Here is a 26,327-nt window from a genome sequence, read left to right on the forward strand (position 1 = left end):
TGTTCCCCTTTACAGAACCCAGGGTAGGACACTGTGTAGTGTGGTTCTGATGTTCCCCTTTACAGAACCCAGGGTAGGACACTGTGTAGCGTGGTTCTGATGTTCCCCTTTACAGAACCCAGGGTAGGACACTGTGTAGCGTGGTTCTGATGTTCCCCTTTACAGAACCCAGGGTAGGACACTGTGTAGCGTGGTTCTGATGTTCCCCTTTACAGAACCCAGGGTAGGACACTGTGTAGCATGGTTCTGATGTTCCCCTTTACAGAACCCAGGGTAGGACACTGTGTAGCGTGGTTCTGATGTTCCCCTTTACAGAACCCAGGGTAGGACACTGTGTAGCGTGGTTCTGATGTTCCCCTTTACAGAACCCAGGGTAGGACACTGTGTAGCGTGGTTCTGATGTTCCCCTTTACAGAACCCAGGGTAGGACACTGTGTAGCGCGGTTCTCCAGCACCAGTAGTGGCCACTGTTCGGTTCCCACTGTGGTTGTAATGCATAGCTGCTAAAAGGAGCCTATGGAAAGGAGAAACATTTTATGATAATTCATTTTATGATAATTAATGTCGAGAGCCCGAAACATCACAGCAGCACTCTGTGTAATAAAATAAAAAATTCATGTTATATTTTTTTGCTTAGCACCTGCCCAAGTTTGGTTGTGGATTGCGCTAGGGCTGCACGATTTTGGGAAATAATCTAATTGCAATTTTTTTTCTGACAGATATTGCGATTGCGATTAAATTTGCGCTTATAATATTTTTTTTAAGCAGCCCCACAGAGGTTTATTGTAAAATGCGGCGTGGATCTGGCCTACGTGGTGGGTCTTTTCAGGACACCGAGCCTGAAAATGTTTCTTTTTACCTGGGAATCGATACCGGTAAATTTTTTTCTGTACTTTGCTCTCCCTCTCTGAAGTCTAAACTTCACAACACACCATCTAAAACCCCTTACCTCCCTCTCTGAAGTCTAAACTTCACAACACACCATCTAAAACCCCTTACCTCCCTCTCTGAAGTCTAAACTTCACAACACACCATCTAAAACCCCTTACCTCCCTCTCTGAAGTCTAAACTTCACAACACACCATCTAAAACCCCTTACCTCCCTCTCTGAAGTCTAAACTTCACAACACACAATCTAAAACCCCTTACCTCCCTCTCTGAAGTCTAAACTTCACAACACACCATCTAAAACCCCTTACCTCCCTCTCTGAAGTCTAAACTTCACAACACACCATCTAAAACCCCTTACCTCCCTCTCTGAAGTCTAAACTTCACAACACACCATCTAAAACCCCTTACCTCCCTCTCTGAAGTCTAAACTTCACAACACACCATCTAAAACCCCTTACCTCCCTCTCTGAAGTCTAAACTTCACAACACACCATCTAAAACCCCTCACCTCCCTCTCTGAAGTCTAAACTTCACAACACACCATCTAAAACCCCTCACCTCCCTCTCTGAAGTCTAAACTTCACAACACACCATCTAAAACCCCTTACCTCCCTCTCTGAAGTCTAAACTTCACAACACACCATCTAAAACCCCTTACCTCCCTCTCTGAAGTCTAAACTTCACAACACACCATCTAAAACCCCTTACCTCCCTCTCTGAAGTCTAAACTTCACAACACACCATCTAAAACCCCTTACCTCCCTCTCTGAAGTCTAAACTTCACAACACACCATCTAAAACCCCTTACCTCCCTCTCTGAAGTGTAAACTTCACAACACACCATCTAAAACCCCTTACCTCCCTCTCTGAAGTCTAAACTTCACAACACACCATCTAAAACCCCTTACCTCCCTCTCTGAAGTCTAAACTTCACAACACACCATCTAAAACCCCTTACCTCCCTCTCTGAAGTCTAAACTTCACAACACACCATCTAAAACCCCTTACCTCCCTCTCTGAAGTCTAAACTTCACAACACACCATCTAAAACCCCTTACCTCCCTCTCTGAAGTCTAAACTTCACAACACACCATCTAAAACCCCTTACCTCCCTCTCTGAAGTCTAAACTTCACAACACACCATCTAAAACCCCTTACCTCCCTCTCTGAAGTCTAAACTTCACAACACACCATCTAAAACCCCTTACCTCCCTCTCTGAAGTCTAAACTTCACAACACACCATCTAAAACCCCTTACCTCCCTCTCTGAAGTCTAAACTTCACAACACACCATCTAAAACCCCTTACCTCCCTCTCTGAAGTCTAAACTTCACAACACACCATCTAAAACCCCTTACCTCCCTCTCTGAAGTCTAAACTTCACAACACACCATCTAAAACCCCTTACCTCCCTCTCTGAAGTCTAAACTTCACAACACACCATCTAAAACCCCTTACCTCCCTCTCTGAAGTCTAAACTTCACAACACACCATCTAAAACCCCTTACCTCCCTCTCTGAAGTCTAAACTTCACAACACACCATCTAAAACCCCTTACCTCCCTCTCTGAAGTGTAAACTTCACAACACACCATCTAAAACCCCTTACCTCCCTCTCTGAAGTCTAAACTTCACAACACACCATCTAAAACCCCTTACCTCCCTCTCTGAAGTCTAAACTTCACAACACACCATCTAAAACCCCCTTACCTCCCTTCTGAAGTCTAAACTTCACAACACACCATCTAAAACCCCTTACCTCCCTCTCTGAAGTCTAAACTTCACAACACACCATCTAAAACCCCTTACCTCCCTCTCTGAAGTCTAAACTTCACAACACACCATCTAAAACCCCTTACCTCCCTCTCTGAAGTCTAAACTTCACAACACACAATCTAAAACCCCTTACCTCCCTCTCTGAAGTCTAAACTTCACAACACACCATCTAAAACCCCTTACCTCCCTCTCTGAAGTCTAAACTTCACAACACACCATCTAAAACCCCTTACCTCCCTCTCTGAAGTCTAAACTTCACAACACACCATCTAAAACCCCTTACCTCCCTCTCTGAAGTCTAAACTTCACAACACACCATCTAAAACCCCTTACCTCCCTCTCTGAAGTCTAAACTTCACAACACACCATCTAAAACCCCTTACCTCCCTCTCTGAAGTCTAAACTTCACAACACACCATCTAAAACCCCTTACCTCCCTCTCTGAAGTCTAAACTTCACAACACACCATCTAAAACCCCTTACCTCCCTCTCTGAAGTCTAAACTTCACAACACACAATCTAAAACCCCTTACCTCCCTCTCTGAAGTCTAAACTTCACAACACACCATCTAAAACCCCTCACCTCCCTCTCTGAAGTCTAAACTTCACAACACACCATCTAAAACCCCTTACCTCCCTCTCTGAAGTCTAAACTTCACAACACACCATCTAAAACCCCTTACCTCCCTCTCTGAAGTCTAAACTTCACAACACACCATCTAAAACCCCTTACCTCCCTCTCTGAAGTCTAAACTTCACAACACACCATCTAAAACCCCTTACCCCCCTCTCTGAAGTCTAAACTTCACAACACACCATCTAAAACCCCTTACCTCCCTCTCTGAAGTCTAAACTTCACAACACACCATCTAAAACCCCTTACCTCCCTCTCTGAAGTCTAAACTTCACAACACACCATCTAAAACCCCTTACCTCCCTCTCTGAAGTCTAAACTTCACAACACACCATCTAAAACCCCTTACCTCCCTCTCTGAAGTCTAAACTTCACAACACACCATCTAAAACCCCTTACCTCCCTCTCCCAAACCCATCATTTACCACAAATACATCAGGGGTGTTAGCTGTAATATTAGAGAACACGGAAGCATCATTGCACAGGTTGAACATGCTTGGCTTCACAGTAGAATGAACTATTTTACTATTTCTTTCACTATTTGGGCACTTTTACACAATTCCTGTGAGTTTATGGAACACCTCTGTAATTTTTAATTTTTTTTAATTCATTGTTTTGTATTTCTAATCAAGTCCTCAAAAACAGCATTTTTCTACCTCAAGATCTCCTCTCCATTTTGAGCCTGGGCTCCAACCACAATGGTAAACCTGAACCACCGCCTGAACATTAACATGCAGCGGCGTCTCTCTGACATCACAGATCAGCACATGTTCAGATGACTCAGTTCAGTGAGGGTGAATATTGTGAGAGGAGAATTGGAAGAATGCGCCAATATGAGAATTAGAGACATAGATCATATTAATATAAGTCCACATAGCTAGGAAACAATGAAACACTGAAAAAGGCCATTTATAAGATAGTTCCCCTTTAAACAGCGTGATGGAAGACCTAAAAATTTAAGAGATATCTTTCGCTATCAAATCTACTATTCTGTCATGCCTACTTATGTAGAGGCCCCTGTATACACACACACACACACACACACACACACACACACACACACACACACACACACACACACACACACACACACACACACACACACACACACACACACACACACACACACACGGCTCTACATACCGTGGCTGTGACAGCGGGGGGCAAACCCGTCTGCTTTGTCAATGCAAAGACGCGGCTGCAGTAACCGCTGGTGTCATTACCGTGTCAAGTTGCAGCTTGTTGCAGTCACCTCTACCAGAGACAGTTTCACATGGAGGAGGGGAGGGAGGGGGAGGGGAGGGAGGGGAGGAGGGGAGGGAGGGAGGGGAGGGGAGGGGAGGGAGGGGAGGGGGGAGGGGAGGGGAGGGGAGGGGAGGGAGGGGAGGAGGGGAGGGAGGGGGAGGGGAGGGGGAGGGGAGGGGGGAGGGAGGGGAGGGGGGAGGGAGAGGGGAGAGAGGCGGGGGGGAGGGAGGGAGGGAGGGAGAGAGGGGGGGTGGCGTGTATGCTTTCCGCAACGCAGTTGTGTTTCCGCGCTCCCGTTTTGCGCTCTGATTGGCCGAGCGCGCGCATGAGCCGGACAAGTTAAACGAACCTAAAGTTAGTTGTTCACCAACAATCTACAGACACCAACAAACACAGAACCGGACTGTTATATTAAATTAATTGATTGCTGTTTAACTTGTCCGTGTCCAGTCCTTTCGATTAGCCCCACCGTTCATTGTAAACAATGATGCATGTAATTCGCGATTTTTTATTGGTTTGACAAACCAATTCCATAATCCAACATATGTGTAAAGAAACAACATATTCCAGTTAACGGTATCTTTTTTTAATGATTCGTTACGGCGAAATCAATACTTGCATTTGAATAAATTAGGTTAACTGGAGTTTAGTATTCCTGCCTGGCTGAGAGGCTTACCGCGGCTCATGCGCGCGCTCGGCCAATCAGAGCGCAAAACGGGAACGCGGAAACACAACTGCGTTAGGGAAAGCATACACGCGGGGGGTGAGACGTATGTGTGTGTGTTATGATTGATCGGGGCTCATAGCAGCTAAGTCCGTTAGTCTCGCCACCTGCAGTGTGTGTTCTGTAGCTCCTCCTCCTCTGTTCTGTAGCTCCTCCTCCTCTGTTCTGTAGCTCCTCCTCTGTTCTGTAGCTCCTCCTCTGTTCTGTAGCTCGTCTCTCTCTGGTCTCTCTCTCTGGTCTCTCTCTGGTCTCTCTCTGGTCTCTCTCTCTGGTCTCTCTCTGGTCTCTCTCTCTGGTCTCTCTCTAGTCTCTCTCTAGTCTCTCTCTGGTCTCTCTCTGGTCTCTCTGGTCGTGTCTCTCTCTGGTCTCTCTCTGGTCTCTCTCTGGTCTCTCTCTCTGGTCTCTCTCTCTGGTCTCTCTCTCTGGTCTCTCTCTCTGGTCTCTCTCTCTAGTCTCTCTCTGGTCTCTCTCTGGTCTCTCTGGTCGTGTCTCTCTCTGGTCTCTCTCTGGTCTCTCTCTGGTATCTCTCTGGTCTCTCTCTCTGGTCTCTCTCTGGTCTCTCTCTGGTCTCTCTCTCTGGTCTCTCTCTGGTCTCTCTCTCTGGTCTCTCTCTCTGTCTCTCTCTGGTTTCTCTCTCTGGTCTCTCTCTGGTCTCTCTCTCTGGTCTCTCTCTCTCTCTCTCTCCCTCTGGTCTCTCTCTATCTGGTCTCTCTCTGGTCTCTCTCTGGTCTCTCTCTCTGGTCTCTCTCTCTGGTCTCTCTCTGGTCTCTCTCTAGTCTCTCTCTAGTCTCTCTCTGGTCTCTCTCTGGTCTCTCTCTCTGGTCTCTCTCTGGTCTCTCTCTGGTCTCTCTCTGGTCTCTCTCTCTGGTCTCTCTCTGGTCTCTATCTGGTCTCTCTCTCTCTCTTGTCTCTCTCTCTCTGGTCTCTCTCTGGTCTCTCTCTCTGGTCTCTCTCTCTCTGGTCTCTCTCTGGTCTCTCTCTCTGGTCTCTATCTGGTCTCTCTCTCTCTCTGGTCTCTCTCTCTCTGGTCTCTCTCTCTCTGGTCTCTCTCTGGTCTCTCTCTCTGGTCTCTCTCTCTCTGGTCTCTCTCTGGTCTCTCTCTCTGGTCTCTCTCTCTGGTCTCTCTCTGGTCTCTCTCTCTGGTCTCTATCTGGTCTCTCTCTCTCTCTGGTCTCTCTCTCTCTGGTCTCTCTCTGGTCTCTCTCTCTCTGGTCTCTCTCTGGTCTCTCTCTCTGGTCTCTCTCTCTCTGGTCTCTCTCTGGTCTCTCTCTGGTCTCTCTCTCTGGTCTCTCTTTGGTCTCTCTCTCTGGTCTCTCTCTCTGGTCTCTCTCTGGTCTCTCTCTGGTCTCTCTCTGGTCTCTCTCTGGTCTCTCTCTCTGGTCTCTCTCTGGTCTCTCTCCGGTCTCTCTCTGGTCTCTCTCTCTGGTCTCTCTCTGGTCTCTCTCTCTCTGGTCTCTCTCTCTGGTCTCTCTCTCTGGTCTCTCTCTCTCTGGTCTCTCTCTCTGGTCTCTCTCTGGTCTCTCTCTCTGGTCGTGTCTCTCTCTGAACAGAATGTGATGCTGAAACAAACAAAGATTATATCAGATTCAAATGTATTGTCATCATGCAGCACAAGTACAGGACAACGGAAAGGAGTGCACATTTAACACTCAGTAAAAGTGTAATAACAATATACAATGTAATTTAGTGTTATTGAGTTATTTAAGTGTGATATATATAACAAGCTACTGGTAATATATGCTAAACTGGTGTATGTACAGTATAATTATGCTATACAGTGACACAGGTATAGAAGGTGAAACAGGTGTAAATACACTACAGTGGAGCCGTGCTGCTGTAACTCTTGGTGTTGTGAAGCCCGTCGATCTTGCCGGCGTGGTCAATGTTCTGTATGTGTCTGTGCTGTTTGCAGAAAGGGCGGGGCCTTGCCAGAAGGTGCCATCCCACACCCTAACGGCACGCTGGCGTTCAGGCCCCTGAACGCGTCGGACTCGGGCGTCTACCAGTGTGTGGCCAGGAACGACGTGGGCTCAGGGACGACGGAGGTGGAGGTCAGAGTCTCCGGTAGGTGATGCTGTTTTTACATCTGTATTAAAGGGGCACAAAAACATAATGCTTCCTATGCTTCCTTACATCCTTCCAATGCTTCCTAACATGTTTCGTTTAGTTAGTTTCTTTAATAGTTGTCATACAGAAGTACAGAATACTTTCATACAAAATGCTTCTTACTGTTACGCTCCAGAGACTGTGCAAGACAAGATAGTATCAAATAACATAGTATAGCATGTAAATTAGAAGTAGAAAATGAGGTCACAGTGTTCAGTATAGACATATGTACAATGTTCGATGCAGAATAGACGTAACTGAGTTACCATATAATATACAATACTATGCAGTGTACTAATGTACAATATTATATAGTGCAAAGCAGAAATGGGATGAGGTACAATTTAGGTACAATTTACAGTAAGGTGTACGAGTTGTAGTGCAATCCTTCATCAATAAATATAAAGTGTGGGGAGTGGGTGCTACAGTGTGTTTGTTTAAAGTGAGTGTGTGCGTGTGGATGTGTGTGCTGTGTGTATTTGATGGTTGTTGCATAGTGTTCATTGTTCGTTTAGCAGCCTGATGGCCTGGGGATAGAAGCTTCTTCTGAGTCTTTCTGTGCTCGTCTTGAGACTCCGGTATCGCTTGCCTGACCGCAGCAGTTCAAAGAGGCAGTTGTTCGGGTGGCTCGAGTCCTTAATAATTCTCTTAGCCTTCCCCCTGCACCGCTTGTTGTAAATGTTCTGGAGGGTGGGGAGCCCCCCTCCAATTGTGCGTTCGGCTGAACGTGTCACTCTTTGTAGTCTGCTTCGGTCTTGTGCAGTGCTATTCCCAAACCAGGAGGTGATGTTGCCAGTCAGGATGCTCTCTATTGTACATGAGTAGAAGTTCTTAAGGATCTTCTGACTGACTTGGAACTTCCTTAGGCGCCTGAGGAAGTAGAGGCGTTGTCGTGCCTTCTTCACAACACTGTCAATGTGTGTGGTCCATGTCAAGTCCTCGGATATGTAGGCTCCGAGGTACTTAAAGCTGTTGACTCTCTCAACCGGTGCCCCGTCGATGCTGAGGGGGCTGTAGTCCTTGACCCCCGACCTCCTGAAGTCCACAATCATCTCCTTTGTTTTGCTGACGTTCAGGGAGAGGCTGTTTTCCTGGCACCATCCCGCCAGGACCTTGACCTCTTCCAGGTAGGCCCTCTCGTCGTTGGCAGAGATCAGGCCCACCACCACTGTGTCGTCAGCAAATTTGATGATTGTATTGCTACTCCGCTGAGCCACACAGTCGTGTGTGTACAGGGAGTAGAGGAGGGGACTCAGAACACAGCCCTGGGGGGCCCCTATGTTGAGGGTGATGGATGAGGAGGTGCAGTTGCCTGCTCTTACCACCTGGGGTCTGCCCGTCAGGAAGTCCAAGACCCACTGGCAGAGGTCATAGTTCAAGCCCAGGTCCCTGAGCTTGGCTATGAGTATGGAGGGGACTATGGTATTGAATGCCGAGCTGTAGTCGATGAATAGCATTCTCACATAGTTCCCCTGCCTCTTGTCCAGGTGTGATGCTGCTGTGTGCAGCACATGGGCTATGGCGTCCTCCGTGGACCTGTTGGGGCTTCCTATGCTTCCTAACATGCTTCCTAACATGCTTCCTATGCTTCCTAACATGCTTCCTAACATGCTTCCTATGCTTCCTAACATGCTTCCTATGCTTCCTAACATGCTTCCTAACATGCTTCCTATGCTTCCTAACATGCTTCCTAACATCCTTCCTATGCCTCCTATTACCGTCTAGCGTTAGCATGCCAATGCTTATAACTATAAATGGCTAGCGGTCTGTCTGTGTCTCCAGTGTGCTGCCTCCTGGTGGAGATTTGTACAGAGTGCACCTTTCTAGTTTTTTGTATGCAATTGAATGATATTGTTTGCAAATGTACTACATTTACATTTACATTTTGTGATTTAGCTGAACGCTTTTATCCAAAGCGACTTACAAGTTCTGTACGACAAGTCATCAGGAAGGGTACAACTCTATCAGCTGAGTAACAATGTTCATCAAACAGTGCTGAAACATGCGTGCTGCAGTATTGAGTGCATAGACATAAGACATATTAGTATAGTAGGGAGAGTGCATGGTAGTATAGACAGTAAGAAGGTTAGTGTTTTTTTATTTCAGATATTGATTGAAGAAGTGTGTTTTTAGTCGACAGCGAAAGATTGGGTCTTGAGGGAGTGTAGTTAGAGACCATTGACCGGAGGTAGGCGGGAGCTGCACACGCTCACACTTATGGTCTCTTTACAAAAGGAAAGGTCACTTTAAGAATAGTATAGTATAACTTGAGATTGTATAATATAGCATGTACATAAAGACCCAGTGCCTCATCCGTAGCTAACAGTGTATTGCACTACCACAGGACCTAGCATGTCCTACCATGCTCTGTAAATAACTCATGTACACATACCGATATGCCCTACTCTGTTTACTTGTTTTATTTGCACAATGTCGTTATATTGGATTCTATTATATATTACTATTGTATTGTGCACATCGTTGCGGGCAAGACCCCCCGCATTTCATTGTATACTTGTATGCAATGGCGGCTCGTGAATTCTTCACGGGGGGCGGAATTAATTAGTATCCCCCTCTATCTCTCCTCTCTCTTTCTCTCTCTCACACACAGCGCGACGTGGAATCGATTCGTTACACAATCAGACCTAGTATGTGTAGTAGTATATACCAAGAATAACTTCAGTATGAGTACAGGGCTGTACACATATTTTGCATATTGTTAAACGAGCCAAGGCTAGCTATTAAACTATCGATATGAATCGAAAACGGGGGACCCTGATGTAAACAAGACAAACGTCTTTCTCTGGTCTGCATCCCCTTAACAATTGTGTGTATTGAGCCGTACTGTATTGTACCCATCCATTCTGCAATCTGTTAATAAAGTTTTCATTCATTCATTCAAACATAGACGATATTGAACAAGCCATAATCCACGTATTTTCAATCCAAACGAAACTCCACTCCAGAGAGAGAGAGAGAGAGAGAGAGAGAGAGAGAGAGAGAGAGAGAGAGAGAGAGAGAGAGAGAGAGAGAGAGCGTTAGTTAGTTTAGCATTAGCTGAGTGGCTAACAGCGGCTAACGTTAGCTGAGTGGCTAAGAGAGAGAGAGAGAGAGAGAGAGAGAATTAACTTACTTTGTTTAATTGAAACGTGGTCCAGACGGAGGGCTTGATAAAGTGTATGTCCACTGACTGTCCCCCAGACTGTTGTCGATGTATATCCACTGCCCACTGTCCAGACTCGAGACTGCATCACAACACACAGCATCGAACATCCTGCAAACTACCTGGTGTTCTATCGTCCACTTTTAAGCAAAACCGAGAAATGCGGCTACGGAAAAGTACTGTCGTCGCCGCGTCGGCCAATCAGAGAGCGTCTCCGAGAAATGCGGCTACGGAAATTATAGACGCCTCTTGCTTAGACCGCTTCAAAACGCGCCCGTGTTCCATCATAATACATCATATTTCAACGCACAGCGCATTACACACTGATTGGCTGCGACGGATACAGCGATGAAACAGTGCACGGCGTGCACGCGCACTCAAAGCGCTATTGCGTCTAGCCCGAGAGAAATGCAGCGAGGAGAAATGCGGCTACGGTAACGGAACGTATTCTCTATCAGACAGTGAGTCACTTCCTGTTCAGGAAAACGATTATTTATATTTGATATATTAACGTTATATTGTGCATTGGAAACACAAACATACTTAAAATGAGTAAATATTATTCATTTTAAACATGTTTATATTATTTATAGGGCTATAAAACAAAAAAACAAAAAAAAGTATTTCTTATTCTTCTCTCTTTTAACCAGGGTTAACCAGGGGGGTCGGCGCCCGAGCGCCCCTAGTGGCCAGCCGCCACTGCTTGTATGCCGTGACAAATAAAACTCTTGACTTGACTTGAGCCGCTCCCTTCGCTGCGCGGTATGCTAGGTCGAGGGCCTTGAAGCGGATTCGTGCAGCGATGGGGAGCCAGTGCAGGTCCCTTAGAAGTGGGGTGACATGGGCTGACTTTGGTAGGTTTGAGATCAAACGGGCCGCTGCGTTCTGGATGAGTTGAAGAGGCTTGGTGGCAGTGTCCAGGAGGCCAGCTAGCAGTGCGTTGCAGTAGTCGAGGCGGGAGATGACTGTTGATTGGACGAGGAGTTGGGTGGCTTATTTTGTCAGGAAGGGGCGTATCCTTCTGACGTTGCTCAGGAGGAATCTGCAGGTCTTGGTCATTGCAGTGAGCGGAGAAGTTCAGCCGGTCGTCGAGGACAACACCAAGGTTCTTGGCGGTCGGGGACGCGGTCACAGCTGCATTCTCGACTGTGATGGAAAGGTCGGTCAGGGGGGAGGATTTGGCCGGCAGGTGAAGCTGTGTTGCTTAGGTTCAGTTTGAGGTGGTTGGTCGTCATCCAGGCGGAGATCCGCTCAGAGACGTGGATATCTGAGGGAGGGAAGGAGAGGAAGAGTTGAGTATCATCGGCATAGCAATGATACGAGAAGCCATGAGACGTGATAATGTTACCCAGTGATTTAGTGTAGAGGGAGAAGAGAAGGGGTCCTCCTAGGACCGAGCCCTGGGGGACACCCGTTCGCAGGGTGCGGGTGGCCGACAGGGTCCCTCTCCATGACACTTGGTAGGAGCGGTCATTGAGGTATGATGTCAGCCATGCCAGCGCAGAGCCAGCCACTCCCATTCCTGCGAGGGCCGCGAGGAGGATCTGATGGTTGACTGGGTCGAAGGCTGCCGACAGGTCCAGGAGAATCAGGACAGAGAGGCCCTTTGCCCTTGTACTACATGACTTCCTGTGTCCTCCCCCCTCACACTTCCTGTGCCCCCCCCCTCACACTTCCTGTGCCCCCCCCCCTCACAGCGGTCCCCGAGAAGCGGGCGTCTCTCGACAGCTTCCTGATGATGGTCGTGGGGCCGGCGGCCGGCGGGCTGCTCATCGTGATGCTCATCATCGTCATCAGCGTCACATGTCACCACCGACGCAAGAACAGGAAGCTGGCCAAGGAGCTGGACCTGAAGAGGTGATGTTTAATAATTATTATTATTATTATTATTGTTGTTATTTATCATTATCGCAACAACAGGAAACTGGCCAAGGAGCTGGACCAGAAAAAGTTTAATAATGATGTATAATAAGAAAATACCCATTATTAACAATAATTAACAATAGCAGCACATAAGCTCCCCTGGTCCTGCAGCACGAACATACAGCACTATAGGATCCCTATATAATAAATATAATAAAGGAAACCGCGAGGGAGCTTTTTCCCTATCCATAGATGTATGACTTGGCCATAATAAGGTCATTTATAATTCATGTATAATTCAAATGGATTATAATTATTACTGTATCTACAAATCCTTCTGTTTAATCATCTGCCTGTAGGAGTGCGGAACAAACAGACTGCCAGACGGTTGTTTAGATGCAATACACGTAACGTCTCATGTTTACTTCCCACTTCCTTAATACAAACTAATACGTCATCACGTCAACCCGTGTGACTACATAACGTCAATGCCCTCTAACCACACCCTGTGCATAACATTGAACATGGAGGTGACAGAATATGAATGTGAATTCTATTGTCCATTATTGTCCCCCACATGCCCTTTATTCATTTGCTTAGATTTTCTTTACACTTGATCTCAAGAAGGTGCTGAACGAGCTCAGTGAGCGAAATCAGAAGAACCTCAATGTTTTCATGGTGTTATTCACCGGCAAAGATGCAAAAGAAATCATCATTTATATTCTCCTTTGTTTCATCACAATTTACTCAAGCCTAGTAACAGACACACCATTTCCGACACTGGGAATACATACCCCCAGGTCCCTAGATGTTCCTAGATACCAAGAACATGCTAATTGACCTTGTAGAAGTGGAGCAATCTTCCATTTACTTGGGCATGTACCTTTAGGCGACATTTCTGAAAATAGGGCTACAGCTTAATTATATAGTTTTCATAATTATCATGATTTGTTTTGGTTAGTTTATTAGCAGCACACACACACACAATATAAGATAAGATAAGATATTCCTTTATTTATCCCGTTGGGGAAATCATCACATCATAGCAGCATGGGGGGGGGGGGGGGGGGGGGGTACAGGTAGTAGAAGACGGCATGATACAGCTCATAGAATTATAGTACAGTGGAAATAAAAATAGGCAATATAATTAACTCTGGACGTGTGCACATGGGGTGTACGGTGAGAAAAGGGTTGAGTTTAAAAAATGGAACATGCGGGACCAAGGATGCTCATAACCAAGGACCACGACCCCAAATCCTCCCCCCTGACCGACCTTTCCATCACAGTCGAGAATGCAGCTGTGACCGCGTCCCCGACCGCCAAGAACCTTGGTGTTGTCCTCGACGACCAGTTGAACTTCTCTGCTCACATCGCAGCGACAACCAGAACCTGCCGATTCCTCCTGAGCAACGTCAGAAGGATACGCCCCTTCCTGACAAAAGAAGCCACCCAACTCCTCGTCCAATCAACAGTCATCTCCCGCCTCGACTACTGCAACGCACTGCTCGCTGGCCTCCCGGCCACTGCCACTAAGCCTCTTCAACTCATTCAGAACGCAGCGGCCCGCCTGATCTCAAACCTACCGAAGTCGGCCCATGTCACCCCACTTCTTAGGGACCTGCACTGGCTCCCCATTGCTGCACGAATCCGCTTCAAGGCCCTTGACCTAGCATACCGTGCGGCAAAGGGAACTGCTCCCGCCTACCTCCGGTCAATGGTCTCTAACTACACACCCTCAAGACCCCTACGCTCTGCATCTTCTGGCCGCCTCAGACCTACTCCTATCCAAGCTCCGGGAGGGTCATCAAAGAGAAGTCGCCTATTCTCAGTCCTTGCCCCACAATGGTGGAATGAACTACCCACCCCAGTTAGGACAGCCGAAACACGTCCAATCTTTCGCCGTCGACTAAAGACTCACTTCTTCAACCATTATCTGAATAAAAAAAAAGAAAAAAAAAAAGAAAAAGAAAAAATCTAACCCTAACTAACCATACTGTCATGCACTTGTCCTAATAAACTAACCTACACTGTAGCACTCAACACTTTGATGAACATTGTTACTCAGCTGATAGAGTTGTGCTCTTCCTGATGGCTTGTCGTACAGAACTTGTAAGTCGCTTTGGATAAAAGCGTCAGCTAAATGACTAAATGTAAATGTAAATGTTAACCTGCTGCCGTGTGGCAGTGAAAGGGTTAACGCTGGTGCTTATTGTCCTTCCAGGGAGGAGATCAGCACTCTGTCCAGACAAGCGTCCTTCAGGAGGATTAACTCCGTCAGCACCGACGCCCGGGGACCAGCCGCGATGGTACATAATCCGTTTCGACGTTCAACAGTAAGCGCGGTTAAAGGGCGAACCCGTAATGCCGCCAAACAGCGCCCTCTAGGCAAAAGAGCCCTTGCTTGGTATTTAGTGGAGTTGGAGTTTAGTGACTTTATTCTACTGTGGATTTCTTTGCAGAAATTCACAATGTAATAACTACTATATAGCTATAATATATAGGCCTATCTTTATAGTATAATATAATGTATGTAATATGCTATAGCTGTATATAGTAACTTATTCTACTGTGAGTTTCTCCAGACCTCTCTTGGCGGGGGCCTGAGGCATGGACAGCAATAGCGCCCCCTATCCCCCACTCTCCAACTCCAACCCACACGACAAAATGTAAACAAAGTGCATCACTAAGCCGGGCTCTTTTACACAGACCTCGCCGTTTAACACCATTACAGATTCTACCTTTAACTCTTTCACTGCCACACGACAGAAGGTTAACCCTTTACTATCACACAACCGACGGCGATGCTCCATCATTAGCATCATTCGCGGAGCTAATGATGCTAATGATGGAGCATCGCCGTCGGTTGTGTGATAGTAAAGGGCTAACCTTCTGTATTGTCACAGTGAAAGGGTTAACTGGCTGTCGTGTGGCAGTGAAAGGGTTAAAGGGTACGTTATTGTCAACATACAACATGTCGCCTACAAAAGACAATGCATTTCTTCTTCTCTAAATATGCGTCTCACTTTCTCAGACCCTCAGCAGCTCTAAGCCAGGAAGTCATACATAGCATTGTACAGTACGCTGAATCAGGAAATACAGCTCACAAACGTATCTCCAAATACTGTAATCATAATGTATTATTGTTATGAAAGACATGGGCATTGGAGTTATTATAACATTTGCTGTCTGATATTTGCAAATGTTATTGCTGTCATCTTGGCCAGGTCTCCCTTGCAAAAGAGATCTTGTATCTCAATGGGACTTCCTGGTTAAATAAAGGTAAAAATTTACTTCAAAAGGCAACAGGCTCTATTGATCTATAGATGTACAGTAGTAAACAGAACAGGCGATGCTCCCTGTACACACATGACTGCGTAGCACAGCGGAACAACAACACCATCATCAAATTTGCTGATGACACAGTAGTGGTGGGCCTGATCTCTGCCAACGACGAAAGGGCCTACCTGGAAGAGGTAGAGAACCTGTCACAGTGGTGTCAGGAGAACTGCCTCTCCCTGAACGTCAGCGAAACAAAAGAGATGATTGTGGACTTCAGGAGGTCGGGGGTCAAGGACTACAGCCCCCTCAGCATCGACGGGGCACCGGTTGAGAGAGTCAACAGCTTTAAGTACCTCGGAGCCTACATATCCGAGGATTTGACATGGACCACACACATTGACAGTGTTGTGGAAGAAGGCACGACAACGCCTCTACTTCCTCAGGCGCCTAAGGAAGTTCCAAGTCAGTCAGAAGATCCTTAGGAACTTCTACTCATGTACAATAGAGAGCATCCTGACTGGCAACATCACCTCCTGGTTTGGGAATAGCACTGCACAAGACCGTAGCAGACTACAAAGAGTGACACGGTCAGCCAAACGCACAATTGGAGGGGGGCTTCCCACCCTCCAGAACATTTACAACAAGCGGTGCAAGGGGAAGGCTAAGAGAATTATTAAGGACTTGAGCCACCCGAACAACTGCCTCTTTGAACTGCTGCGGTCAGGCAAGCGATACCGGAGTCTTAAGGCGAGCACAGAAAGACTCAGAAGAAGCTTCTATCCCCAGGCCATCAGGCTGCTAAACGAACAATAAACACTATGCAACAACCATCAAATGCACACAGCACACACACACACCCACACGCACACACTCACTTAAACAAACAACACACTGCAGCACCCACTCTCCACACTTTAGATCACACAAACACACTTTATATTTATTGATAAAGGATTTGCACTACAACTCGTACACCTACTGTAAGCGCAACAGTAAGAAGCATTTTGTACAAAAGTATTCTGTACTTCTGTATGACAACTATTAAAGAAACTTGAACTTGAACTTGAACTTGTAAATTGTACCTAAATTGCACCTCATCCTATTTCTGCCTTGCACTATATAGTATTGTATATTAGTACACTACACAGTATTGTATATTATATGGTAACTCAGTTACGTCTATTCTGCATCGAACATTGTACATATGTCTAAACTGAACACTGTGACCTAATTTTTTTACTTCTAATTTACATGCTATACTATGTTATTTTATTTCATACTTATCTTGTCTTGCACAGTCTCTGGAGCGTAACAGTAAGAAGCATTTTGTATAAAAGTATTCTGTACTTCTGTATGACAACTATTAAAGAAACTTGAAACTTGAGGCTCTATTGATCTATTGATATACAGTAGTAAACAGAACAACAAGCTCTATTGATCTATTGGTGTACAGTAAACAGAACAAGCTCTATTGATCTATAGATGTACAGTAGTAAACAGAACAAGCTCTATTGATCTATAGATGTACAGTAGTAAACAGAACTAGCTCTATTGATCTATTGATGTACAGTAAACAAAACAAGCTCTATTGATCTATTGATGTACAGTAAACAGAACAAGCTCTATTGATCTATAGATGTACAGTAGTAAACAGAACAAGCTCTATTGATCTATAGATGTACAGTAGTAAACAGAACAAGCTCTATTGATCTATAGATGTACAGTAGTAAACAGAACAAGCTCTATTGATCTATAGATGTACAGTAGTAAACAGAACAAGCTCTATTGATCTATAGATGTACAGTAGTAAACAGAACAAGCTCTATTGATCTATAGATGTACAGTAGTAAACAGAATAAGCTCTATTGATCTATAGATGTACAGTAGTAAACAGAACAAGCTCTATTGATCTATTGATGTACAGTAAACAGAACAACAAGCTCTATTGATCTATAGATGTACAGTAGTAAACAGAACTAGCTCTATTGATCTATAGATGTACAGTAGTAAACAGAACAACAGGCTCTATTGATCTATAGATGTACAGTAGTAAACAGAACAACAAGCTCTATTGATCTATAGATGTACAGTAGTAAACAGAACAAGCTCTATTGATCTATAGATGTACAGTAGTAAACAGAACAACAAGCTCTATTGATCTATAGATGTACAGTAGTAAACAGAACAACAAGCTCTATTGATCTATGGCTGTACAGTAGTAAACAGAACAACAAGCTCTATTGATCTATAGATGTACAGTAGTAAACAGAACAACAAGCTCTATTGATCTATGGCTGTACAGTAGTAAACAGAACAACAAGCTCTATTGATCTATAGATGTACAGTAAACAGAACAACAAGCTCAATTGATCTATGGATGTACAGTAGTAAACAGAACAACAAGCTTTATTGATCTATGGATGTACAGTAGTAAACAGAACAACAAGCTCTATTGATCTATGGCTGTACAGTAGTAAACAGAACAACAAGCTCTATTGATCTATAGATGTACAGTAGTAAACAGAACAACACGCTCTATTGATCTATGGATGTACAGTAGTAAACAGAACAACAAGCTTTATTGATCTATGGATGTACAGTAGTAAACAGAACAACAAGCTCTATTGATCTATAGATGTACAGTAGTAAACAGAACAACAAGCTCTATTGATCTATGGATGTACAGTAGTAAACAGAACAACAAGCTCTATTGATCTATAGATGTACAGTAGTAAACAGAACAACAAGCTCTATTGATCTATGGATGTACAGTAGTAAACAGAACAACAATCTTTATTGATCTATGGATGTACAGTAGTAAACAGAACAAGCTCTGTTGATCTATGGATGTACAGTAGTAAACAGAACAACAAGCTCTATTGATCTATTGATGTACAGTAGTAAACAGAACAACAAGCTCTATTGATCTATAGATGTACAGTAGTAAACAGAACAAGCTCTATTGATCTATAGATGTACAGTAGTAAACAGAACTAGCTCTATTGATCTATAGATGTACAGTAGTAAACAGAACTAGCTCTATTGATCTATTGATGTACAGTAGTAAACAGAACAACAAGCTCTATTGATCTATAGATGTACAGTAGTAAACAGAACAACAAGCTCTATTGATCTATAGATGTACAGTAGTAAACAGAACAACAAGCTCTATTGATCTATAGATGTACAGTAGTAAACAGAACAACAAGCTCTATTGATCTATAGATATACAGTAGTAAACAGAACAACAAGCTCTATTGATCTATAGATGTACAGTAGTAAACAGAACAACAAGCTCTATTGATCTATAGATGTACAGTAGTAAACAGAACAACAAGCTCTATTGATCTATAGATGTACAGTAGTAAACAGAACAACAAGCTCTATTGATCTATATATGTACAGTAGTAAACAGAACAACAAGCTCTATTGATCTATAGATGTACAGTAGTAAACAGAACTAGCTCTATTGATCTATTGATGTACAGTAAACAAAACAAGCTCTATTGATCTATTGATGTACAGTAAACAGAACAAGCTCTATTGATCTATAGATGTACAGTAGTAAACAGAACAAGCTCTATTGATCTATAGATGTACAGTAGTAAACAGAACAAGCTCTATTGATCTATAGATGTACAGTAGTAAACAGAACAAGCTCTATTGATCTATATATGTACAGTAGTAAACAGAACAAGCTCTATTGATCTATAGATGTACAGTAGTAAACAGAACAAGCTCTATTGATCTATAGATGTACAGTAGTAAACAGAACAAGCTCTATTGATCTATAGATGTACAGTAGTAAACAGAACAAGCTCTATTGATCTATTGATGTACAGTAAACAGAACAACAAGCTCTATTGATCTATAGATGTACAGTAGTAAACAGAACTAGCTCTATTGATCTATAGATGTACAGTAGTAAACAGAACAACAGGCTCTATTGATCTATAGATGTACAGTAGTAAACAGAACAACAAGCTCTATTGATCTATAGATGTACAGTAGTAAACAGAACAAGCTCTATTGATCTATAGATGTACAGTAGTAAACAGAACAACAAGCTCTATTGATCTATATATGTACAGTAGTAAACAGAACAACAAGCTCTATTGATCTATGGCTGTACAGTAGTAAACAGAACAACAAGCTCTATTGATCTATAGATGTACAGTAGTAAACAGAACAACAAGCTCTATTGATCTATAGATGTACAGTAGTAAACAGAACAACAAGCTCTATTGATCTATGGCTGTACAGTAGTAAACAGAACAACAAGCTCTATTGATCTATAGATGTACAGTAAACAGAACAACAAGCTCTATTGATCTATGGATGTACAGTAGTAAACAGAACAACAAGCTTTATTGATCTATGGATGTACAGTAGTAAACAGAACAACAAGCTCTATTGATCTATGGCTGTACAGTAGTAAACAGAACAACAAGCTCTATTGATCTATAGATGTACAGTAGTAAACAGAACAACACGCTCTATTGATCTATGGATGTACAGTAGTAAACAGAACAACAAGCTTTATTGATCTATGGATGTACAGTAGTAAACAGAACAACAAGCTCTATTGATCTATAGATGTACAGTAGTAAACAGAACAACAAGCTCTATTGATCTATGGATGTACAGTAGTAAACAGAACAACAAGCTCTATTGATCTATAGATGTACAGTAGTAAACAGAACAACAAGCTCTATTGATATATGGATGTACAGTAGTAAACAGAACAACAAGCTTTATTGATCTATGGATGTACAGTAGTAAACAGAACAAGCTCTATTGATCTATGGATGTACAGTAGTAAACAGAACAACAAGCTCTATTGATCTATTGATGTACAGTAGTAAACAGAACAACAAGCTCTATTGATCTATAGATGTACAGTAGTAAACAGAACAACAATCTCTATTGATCTATAGATGTACAGTAGTAAACAGAACTAGCTCTATTGATCTATAGATGTACAGTAGTAAACAGAACTAGCTCTATTGATCTATTGATGTACAGTAGTAAATAGAACAACAAGCTCTCTTGATCTATAGATGTACAGTAGTAAACAGAACAACAAGCTCTATTGATCTATAGATGTACAGTAGTAAACAGAACAACAAGCTCTATTGATCTATAGATGTACAGTAGTAAACAGAACAACAGGCTCTATTGATCTATAGATGTACAGTAGTAAACAGAACAACAAGCTCTATTGATCTATAGATGTACAGTAGTAAACAGAACAACAAGCTCTATTGATCTATAGATGTACAGTAGTAAACAGAACAACAAGCTCTATTGATCTATAGATGTACAGTAGTAAACAGAACAACAAGCTATATTGATCTATAGATGTACAGTAGTAAACAGAACAACAAGCTCTATTGATCTATAGATGTACAGTAGTAAACAGAACAACAAGCTCTATTGATCTATAGATGTACAGTAGTAAACAGAACAACAAGCTCTATTGATCTATGGATGTACAGTAGTAAACAGAACAACAAGCTCTATTGATCTATTGATGTACAGTAGTAAACAGAACAACAAGCTCTATTGATCTATAGATGTACAGTAGTAAACAGAACAACAAGCTCTATTGATCTATAGGTGTACAGTAGTAAACAGAACAGGCTCTATTGATCTATAGATGTACAGTAGTAAACAGAACAGGCTCTATTGATCTATAGATGTACAGTAGTAAACAGAACAACAAGCTCGATTGATCTATAGATGTACAGTAGTAAACAGAACAACAAGCTCTATTGATCTATAGATGTACAGTAGTAAACAGAACAAGCTCTATTGATCTATTGATGTACAGTAGTAAACAGAACAACAAGCTCTATTGATCTATAGATGTACAGTAGTAAACAGAACAACAAGCTATATTGATCTATAGATGTACAGTAGTAAACAGAACAACAATCTCTATTGATCTATAGATGTACAGTAGTAAACAGAACAACAAGCTCTATTGATCTATAGATGTACAGTAGTAAACAGAACAACAAGCTCTATTGATCTATGGATGTACAGTAGTAAACAGAACAACAAGCTATATTGATCTATAGATGTACAGTAGTAAACAGAACAACAAGCTCTATTGATCTATAGATGTGCAGTAGTAAACAGAACAACAAGCTCTATTGATCTATAGATGTACAGTAGTAAACAGAACTAGCTCTATTGATCTATAGATGTACAGTAGTAAACAGAACAAGCTCTATTGATCTATAGATGTACAGTAGTAAACAGAACAACAAGCTCTATTGATCTATAGATGTACAGTAGTAAACAGAACAACAAGCTCTATTGATCTATAGATGTACAGTAGTAAACAGAACAACAAGCTCTATTGATCTATATATGTACAGTAGTAAACAGAACAACAAGCTCTATTGATATATGGATGTACAGTAGTAAACAGAACAACAAGCTATATTGATCTATAGATGTACAGTATAGTAAACAGAACTAGCTCTATTGATCTATAGATGTACAGTAGTAAACAGAACAACAAGCTCTATTGATCTATAGATGTACAGTAGTAAACAGAACAACACGCTCTATTGATCTATAGATGTACAGTAGTAAACAGAACAACACGCTCTATTGATCTATAGATGTACAGTAGTAAACAGAACAACACGCTCTATTGATCTATAGATGTACAGTAGTAAACAGAACAACACGCTCTATTGATCTATAGATGTACAGTAGTAAACAGAACAACAAGCTCTATTGATCTATGGATGTACAGTAGTAAACAGAACAACAAGCTCTATTGATCTATAGATGTACAGTAGTAAACAGAACAACAAGCTCTATTGATCTATAGATGTACAGTAGTAAACAGAACATGCTCTATTGATCTATAGATGTACAGTAGTAAACATAACAACAAGCTCTATTGATCTATAGATGTACAGTAGTAAACAGAACTAGCTCTATTGATCTATAGATGTACAGTAGTAAACAGAACAGGCTCTATTGATCTATAGATGTACAGTAGTAAACAGAACTAGCTCTATTGATCTATAGATGTACAGTAGTAAACAGAACAGGCTCTATTGATCTATAGATGTACAGTAGTAAACAGAACAACAAGCTCTATTGATCTATAGATGTACAGTAGTAAACAGAACAACAAGCTCTATTGATCTATAGATGTACAGTAGTAAACAGAACTAGCTCTATTGATCTATAGATGTACAGTAGTAAACAGAACAGGCTCTATTGATCTATAGATGTACAGTAGTAAACAGAACAAGCTCTATTGATCTATAGATGTACAGTAGTAAACAGAACAAGCTCTATTGATCTATAGATGTACAGTAGTAAACAGAACAACAAGCTCTATTGATCTATAGATGTACAGTAGTAAACAGAACAACACGCTCTATTGATCTATTGATGTACAGTAGTAAACAGAACAACAAGCTCTATTGATCTATAGATGTACAGTAGTAAACAGAACAACAAGCTCTATTGATCTATGGCTGTACAGTAGTAAACAGAACAACAAGCTCTATTGATCTATGGATGTACAGTAGTAAACAGAACAGGCTCTATTGATCTATAGATGTACAGTAGTAAACAGAACAACAAGCTCTATTGATCTATGGATGTACAGTAGTAAACAGAACAACAAGCTATATTGATCTATAGATGTACAGTAGTAAACAGAACAACAAGCTCTATTGATCTATAGATGTACAGTAGTAAACAGAACAACAAGCTCTATTGATCTATAGATGTACAGTAGTAAACAGAACAAGCTCTATTGATCTATAGATGTACAGTAGTAAACAGAACAACAAGCTCTATTGATCTATAGATGTACAGTAGTAAACAGAACAACAAGCTCTATTGATCTATAGATGTACAGTAGTAAACAGAACAACATGCTCTATTGATCTATAGATGTACAGTAGTAAACAGAACAACAAGCTCTATTGATCTATGGATGTACAGTAGTAAACAGAACAACAAGCTATATTGATCTATAGATGTACAGTAGTAAACAGAACAGGCTCTATTGATCTATGGATGTACAGTAGTAAACAGAACAACAAGCTCTATTGATCTATAGATGTACAGTAGTAAACAGAACAGGCTCTATTGATCTATAGATGTACATTAGTAAACAGAACAGGCTCTATTGATCTATAGATGTACAGTAGTAAACAGAACAACAAGCTCTATTGATCTATAGATGTACAGTAGTAAACAGAACAACACGCTCTATTGATCTATTGATGTACAGTAGTAAACAGAACAACAAGCTCTATTGATCTATAGATGTACAGTAGTAAACAGAACAACAAGCTCTATTGATCTATGGCTGTACAGTAGTAAACAGAACAACAAGCTCTATTGATCTATGGATGTACAGTAGTAAACAGAACAAGCTCTATTGATCTATAGATGTACAGTAGTAAACAGAACAACAAGCTCTATTGATCTATAGATGTACAGTAGTAAACAGAACAACACGCTCTATTGATCTATTGATGTACAGTAGTAAACAGAACAACAAGCTCTATTGATCTATTGATGTACAGTAGTAAACAGAACTAGCTCTATTGATCTATAGATGTACAGTAGTAAACAGAACTAGCTCTATTGATCTATTGATGTACAGTAGTAAACAGAACAACAAGCTCTCTTGATCTATAGATGTACAGTAGTAAACAGAACAACAAGCTCTATTGATCTATAGATGTACAGTAGTAAACAGAACAACAAGCTCTATTGATCTATAGATGTACAGTAGTAAACAGAACAACAGGCTCTATTGATCTATAGATGTACAGTAGTAAACAGAACAAGCTCTATTGATCTATAGATGTACAGTAGTAAACAGAACAAGCTCTATTGATCTATTGATGTACAGTAAACAGAACAACAAGCTCTATTGATCTATAGATGTACAGTAGTAAACAGAACTAGCTCTATTGATCTATAGATGTACAGTAGTAAACAGAACAACAGGCTCTATTGATCTATAGATGTACAGTAGTAAACAGAACAACAAGCTCTATTGATCTATAGATGTACAGTAGTAAACAGAACAAGCTCTATTGATCTATAGATGTACAGTAGTAAACAGAACAACAAGCTCTATTGATCTATATATGTACAGTAGTAAACAGAACAACAAGCTCTATTGATCTATGGCTGTACAGTAGTAAACAGAACAACAAGCTCTATTGATCTATAGATGTACAGTAGTAAACAGAACAACAAGCTCTATTGATCTATAGATGTACAGTAGTAAACAGAACAACAAGCTCTATTGATCTATGGCTGTACAGTAGTAAACAGAACAACAAGCTCTATTGATCTATAGATGTACAGTAAACAGAACAACAAGCTCTATTGATCTATGGATGTACAGTAGTAAACAGAACAACAAGCTTTATTGATCTATGGATGTACAGTAGTAAACAGAACAACAAGCTCTATTGATCTATGGCTGTACAGTAGTAAACAGAACAACAAGCTCTATTGATCTATAGATGTACAGTAGTAAACAGAACAACACGCTCTATTGATCTATGGATGTACAGTAGTAAACAGAACAACAAGCTTTATTGATCTATGGATGTACAGTAGTAAACAGAACAACAAGCTCTATTGATCTATAGATGTACAGTAGTAAACAGAACAACAAGCTCTATTGATCTATGGATGTACAGTAGTAAACAGAACAACAAGCTCTATTGATCTATAGATGTACAGTAGTAAACAGAACAACAAGCTCTATTGATATATGGATGTACAGTAGTAAACAGAACAACAAGCTTTATTGATCTATGGATGTACAGTAGTAAACAGAACAAGCTCTATTGATCTATGGATGTACAGTAGTAAACAGAACAACAAGCTCTATTGATCTATTGATGTACAGTAGTAAACAGAACAACAAGCTCTATTGATCTATAGATGTACAGTAGTAAACAGAACAACAATCTCTATTGATCTATAGATGTACAGTAGTAAACAGAACTAGCTCTATTGATCTATAGATGTACAGTAGTAAACAGAACTAGCTCTATTGATCTATTGATGTACAGTAGTAAACAGAACAACAAGCTCTCTTGATCTATAGATGTACAGTAGTAAACAGAACAACAAGCTCTATTGATCTATAGATGTACAGTAGTAAACAGAACAACAAGCTCTATTGATCTATAGATGTACAGTAGTAAACAGAACAACAGGCTCTATTGATCTATAGATGTACAGTAGTAAACAGAACAACAAGCTCTATTGATCTATAGATGTACAGTAGTAAACAGAACAACAAGCTCTATTGATCTATAGATGTACAGTAGTAAACAGAACAACAAGCTCTATTGATCTATAGATGTACAGTAGTAAACAGAACAACAAGCTATATTGATCTATAGATGTACAGTAGTAAACAGAACAACAAGCTCTATTGATCTATAGATGTACAGTAGTAAACAGAACAACAAGCTCTATTGATCTATAGATGTACAGTAGTAAACAGAACAACAAGCTCTATTGATCTATGGATGTACAGTAGTAAACAGAACAACAAGCTCTATTGATCTATTGATGTACAGTAGTAAACAGAACAACAAGCTCTATTGATCTATAGATGTA

The 26,327-nt window shown here is 41.7% G+C and overlaps 1 protein-coding gene across 2 annotated transcripts in view; it reads left to right on the forward strand.

Moving 5' to 3' along the window:
* nectin4a (nectin cell adhesion molecule 4a) overlaps window positions 1–26,327 on the forward strand; it is a 178,534-nt gene that overhangs the window by 84,778 nt on the left and 67,429 nt on the right. For both annotated transcript variants that reach the window (XM_084312976.1, XM_084312977.1), the window contains 3 exons: window positions 7,182–7,333; window positions 12,236–12,395; window positions 14,623–14,707. In XM_084312976.1, coding sequence (XP_084169102.1) covers window positions 7,182–7,333; window positions 12,236–12,395; window positions 14,623–14,707 — 397 coding nt within the window. The remainder of the gene's footprint in view (window positions 1–7,181; window positions 7,334–12,235; window positions 12,396–14,622; window positions 14,708–26,327) is intronic.

This window comes from Notolepis coatsorum (genome assembly GCF_963971535.1).
Source record: "Notolepis coatsorum genome assembly, chromosome: 4".
NCBI lineage: Eukaryota > Metazoa > Chordata > Actinopteri > Aulopiformes > Paralepididae > Notolepis > Notolepis coatsorum.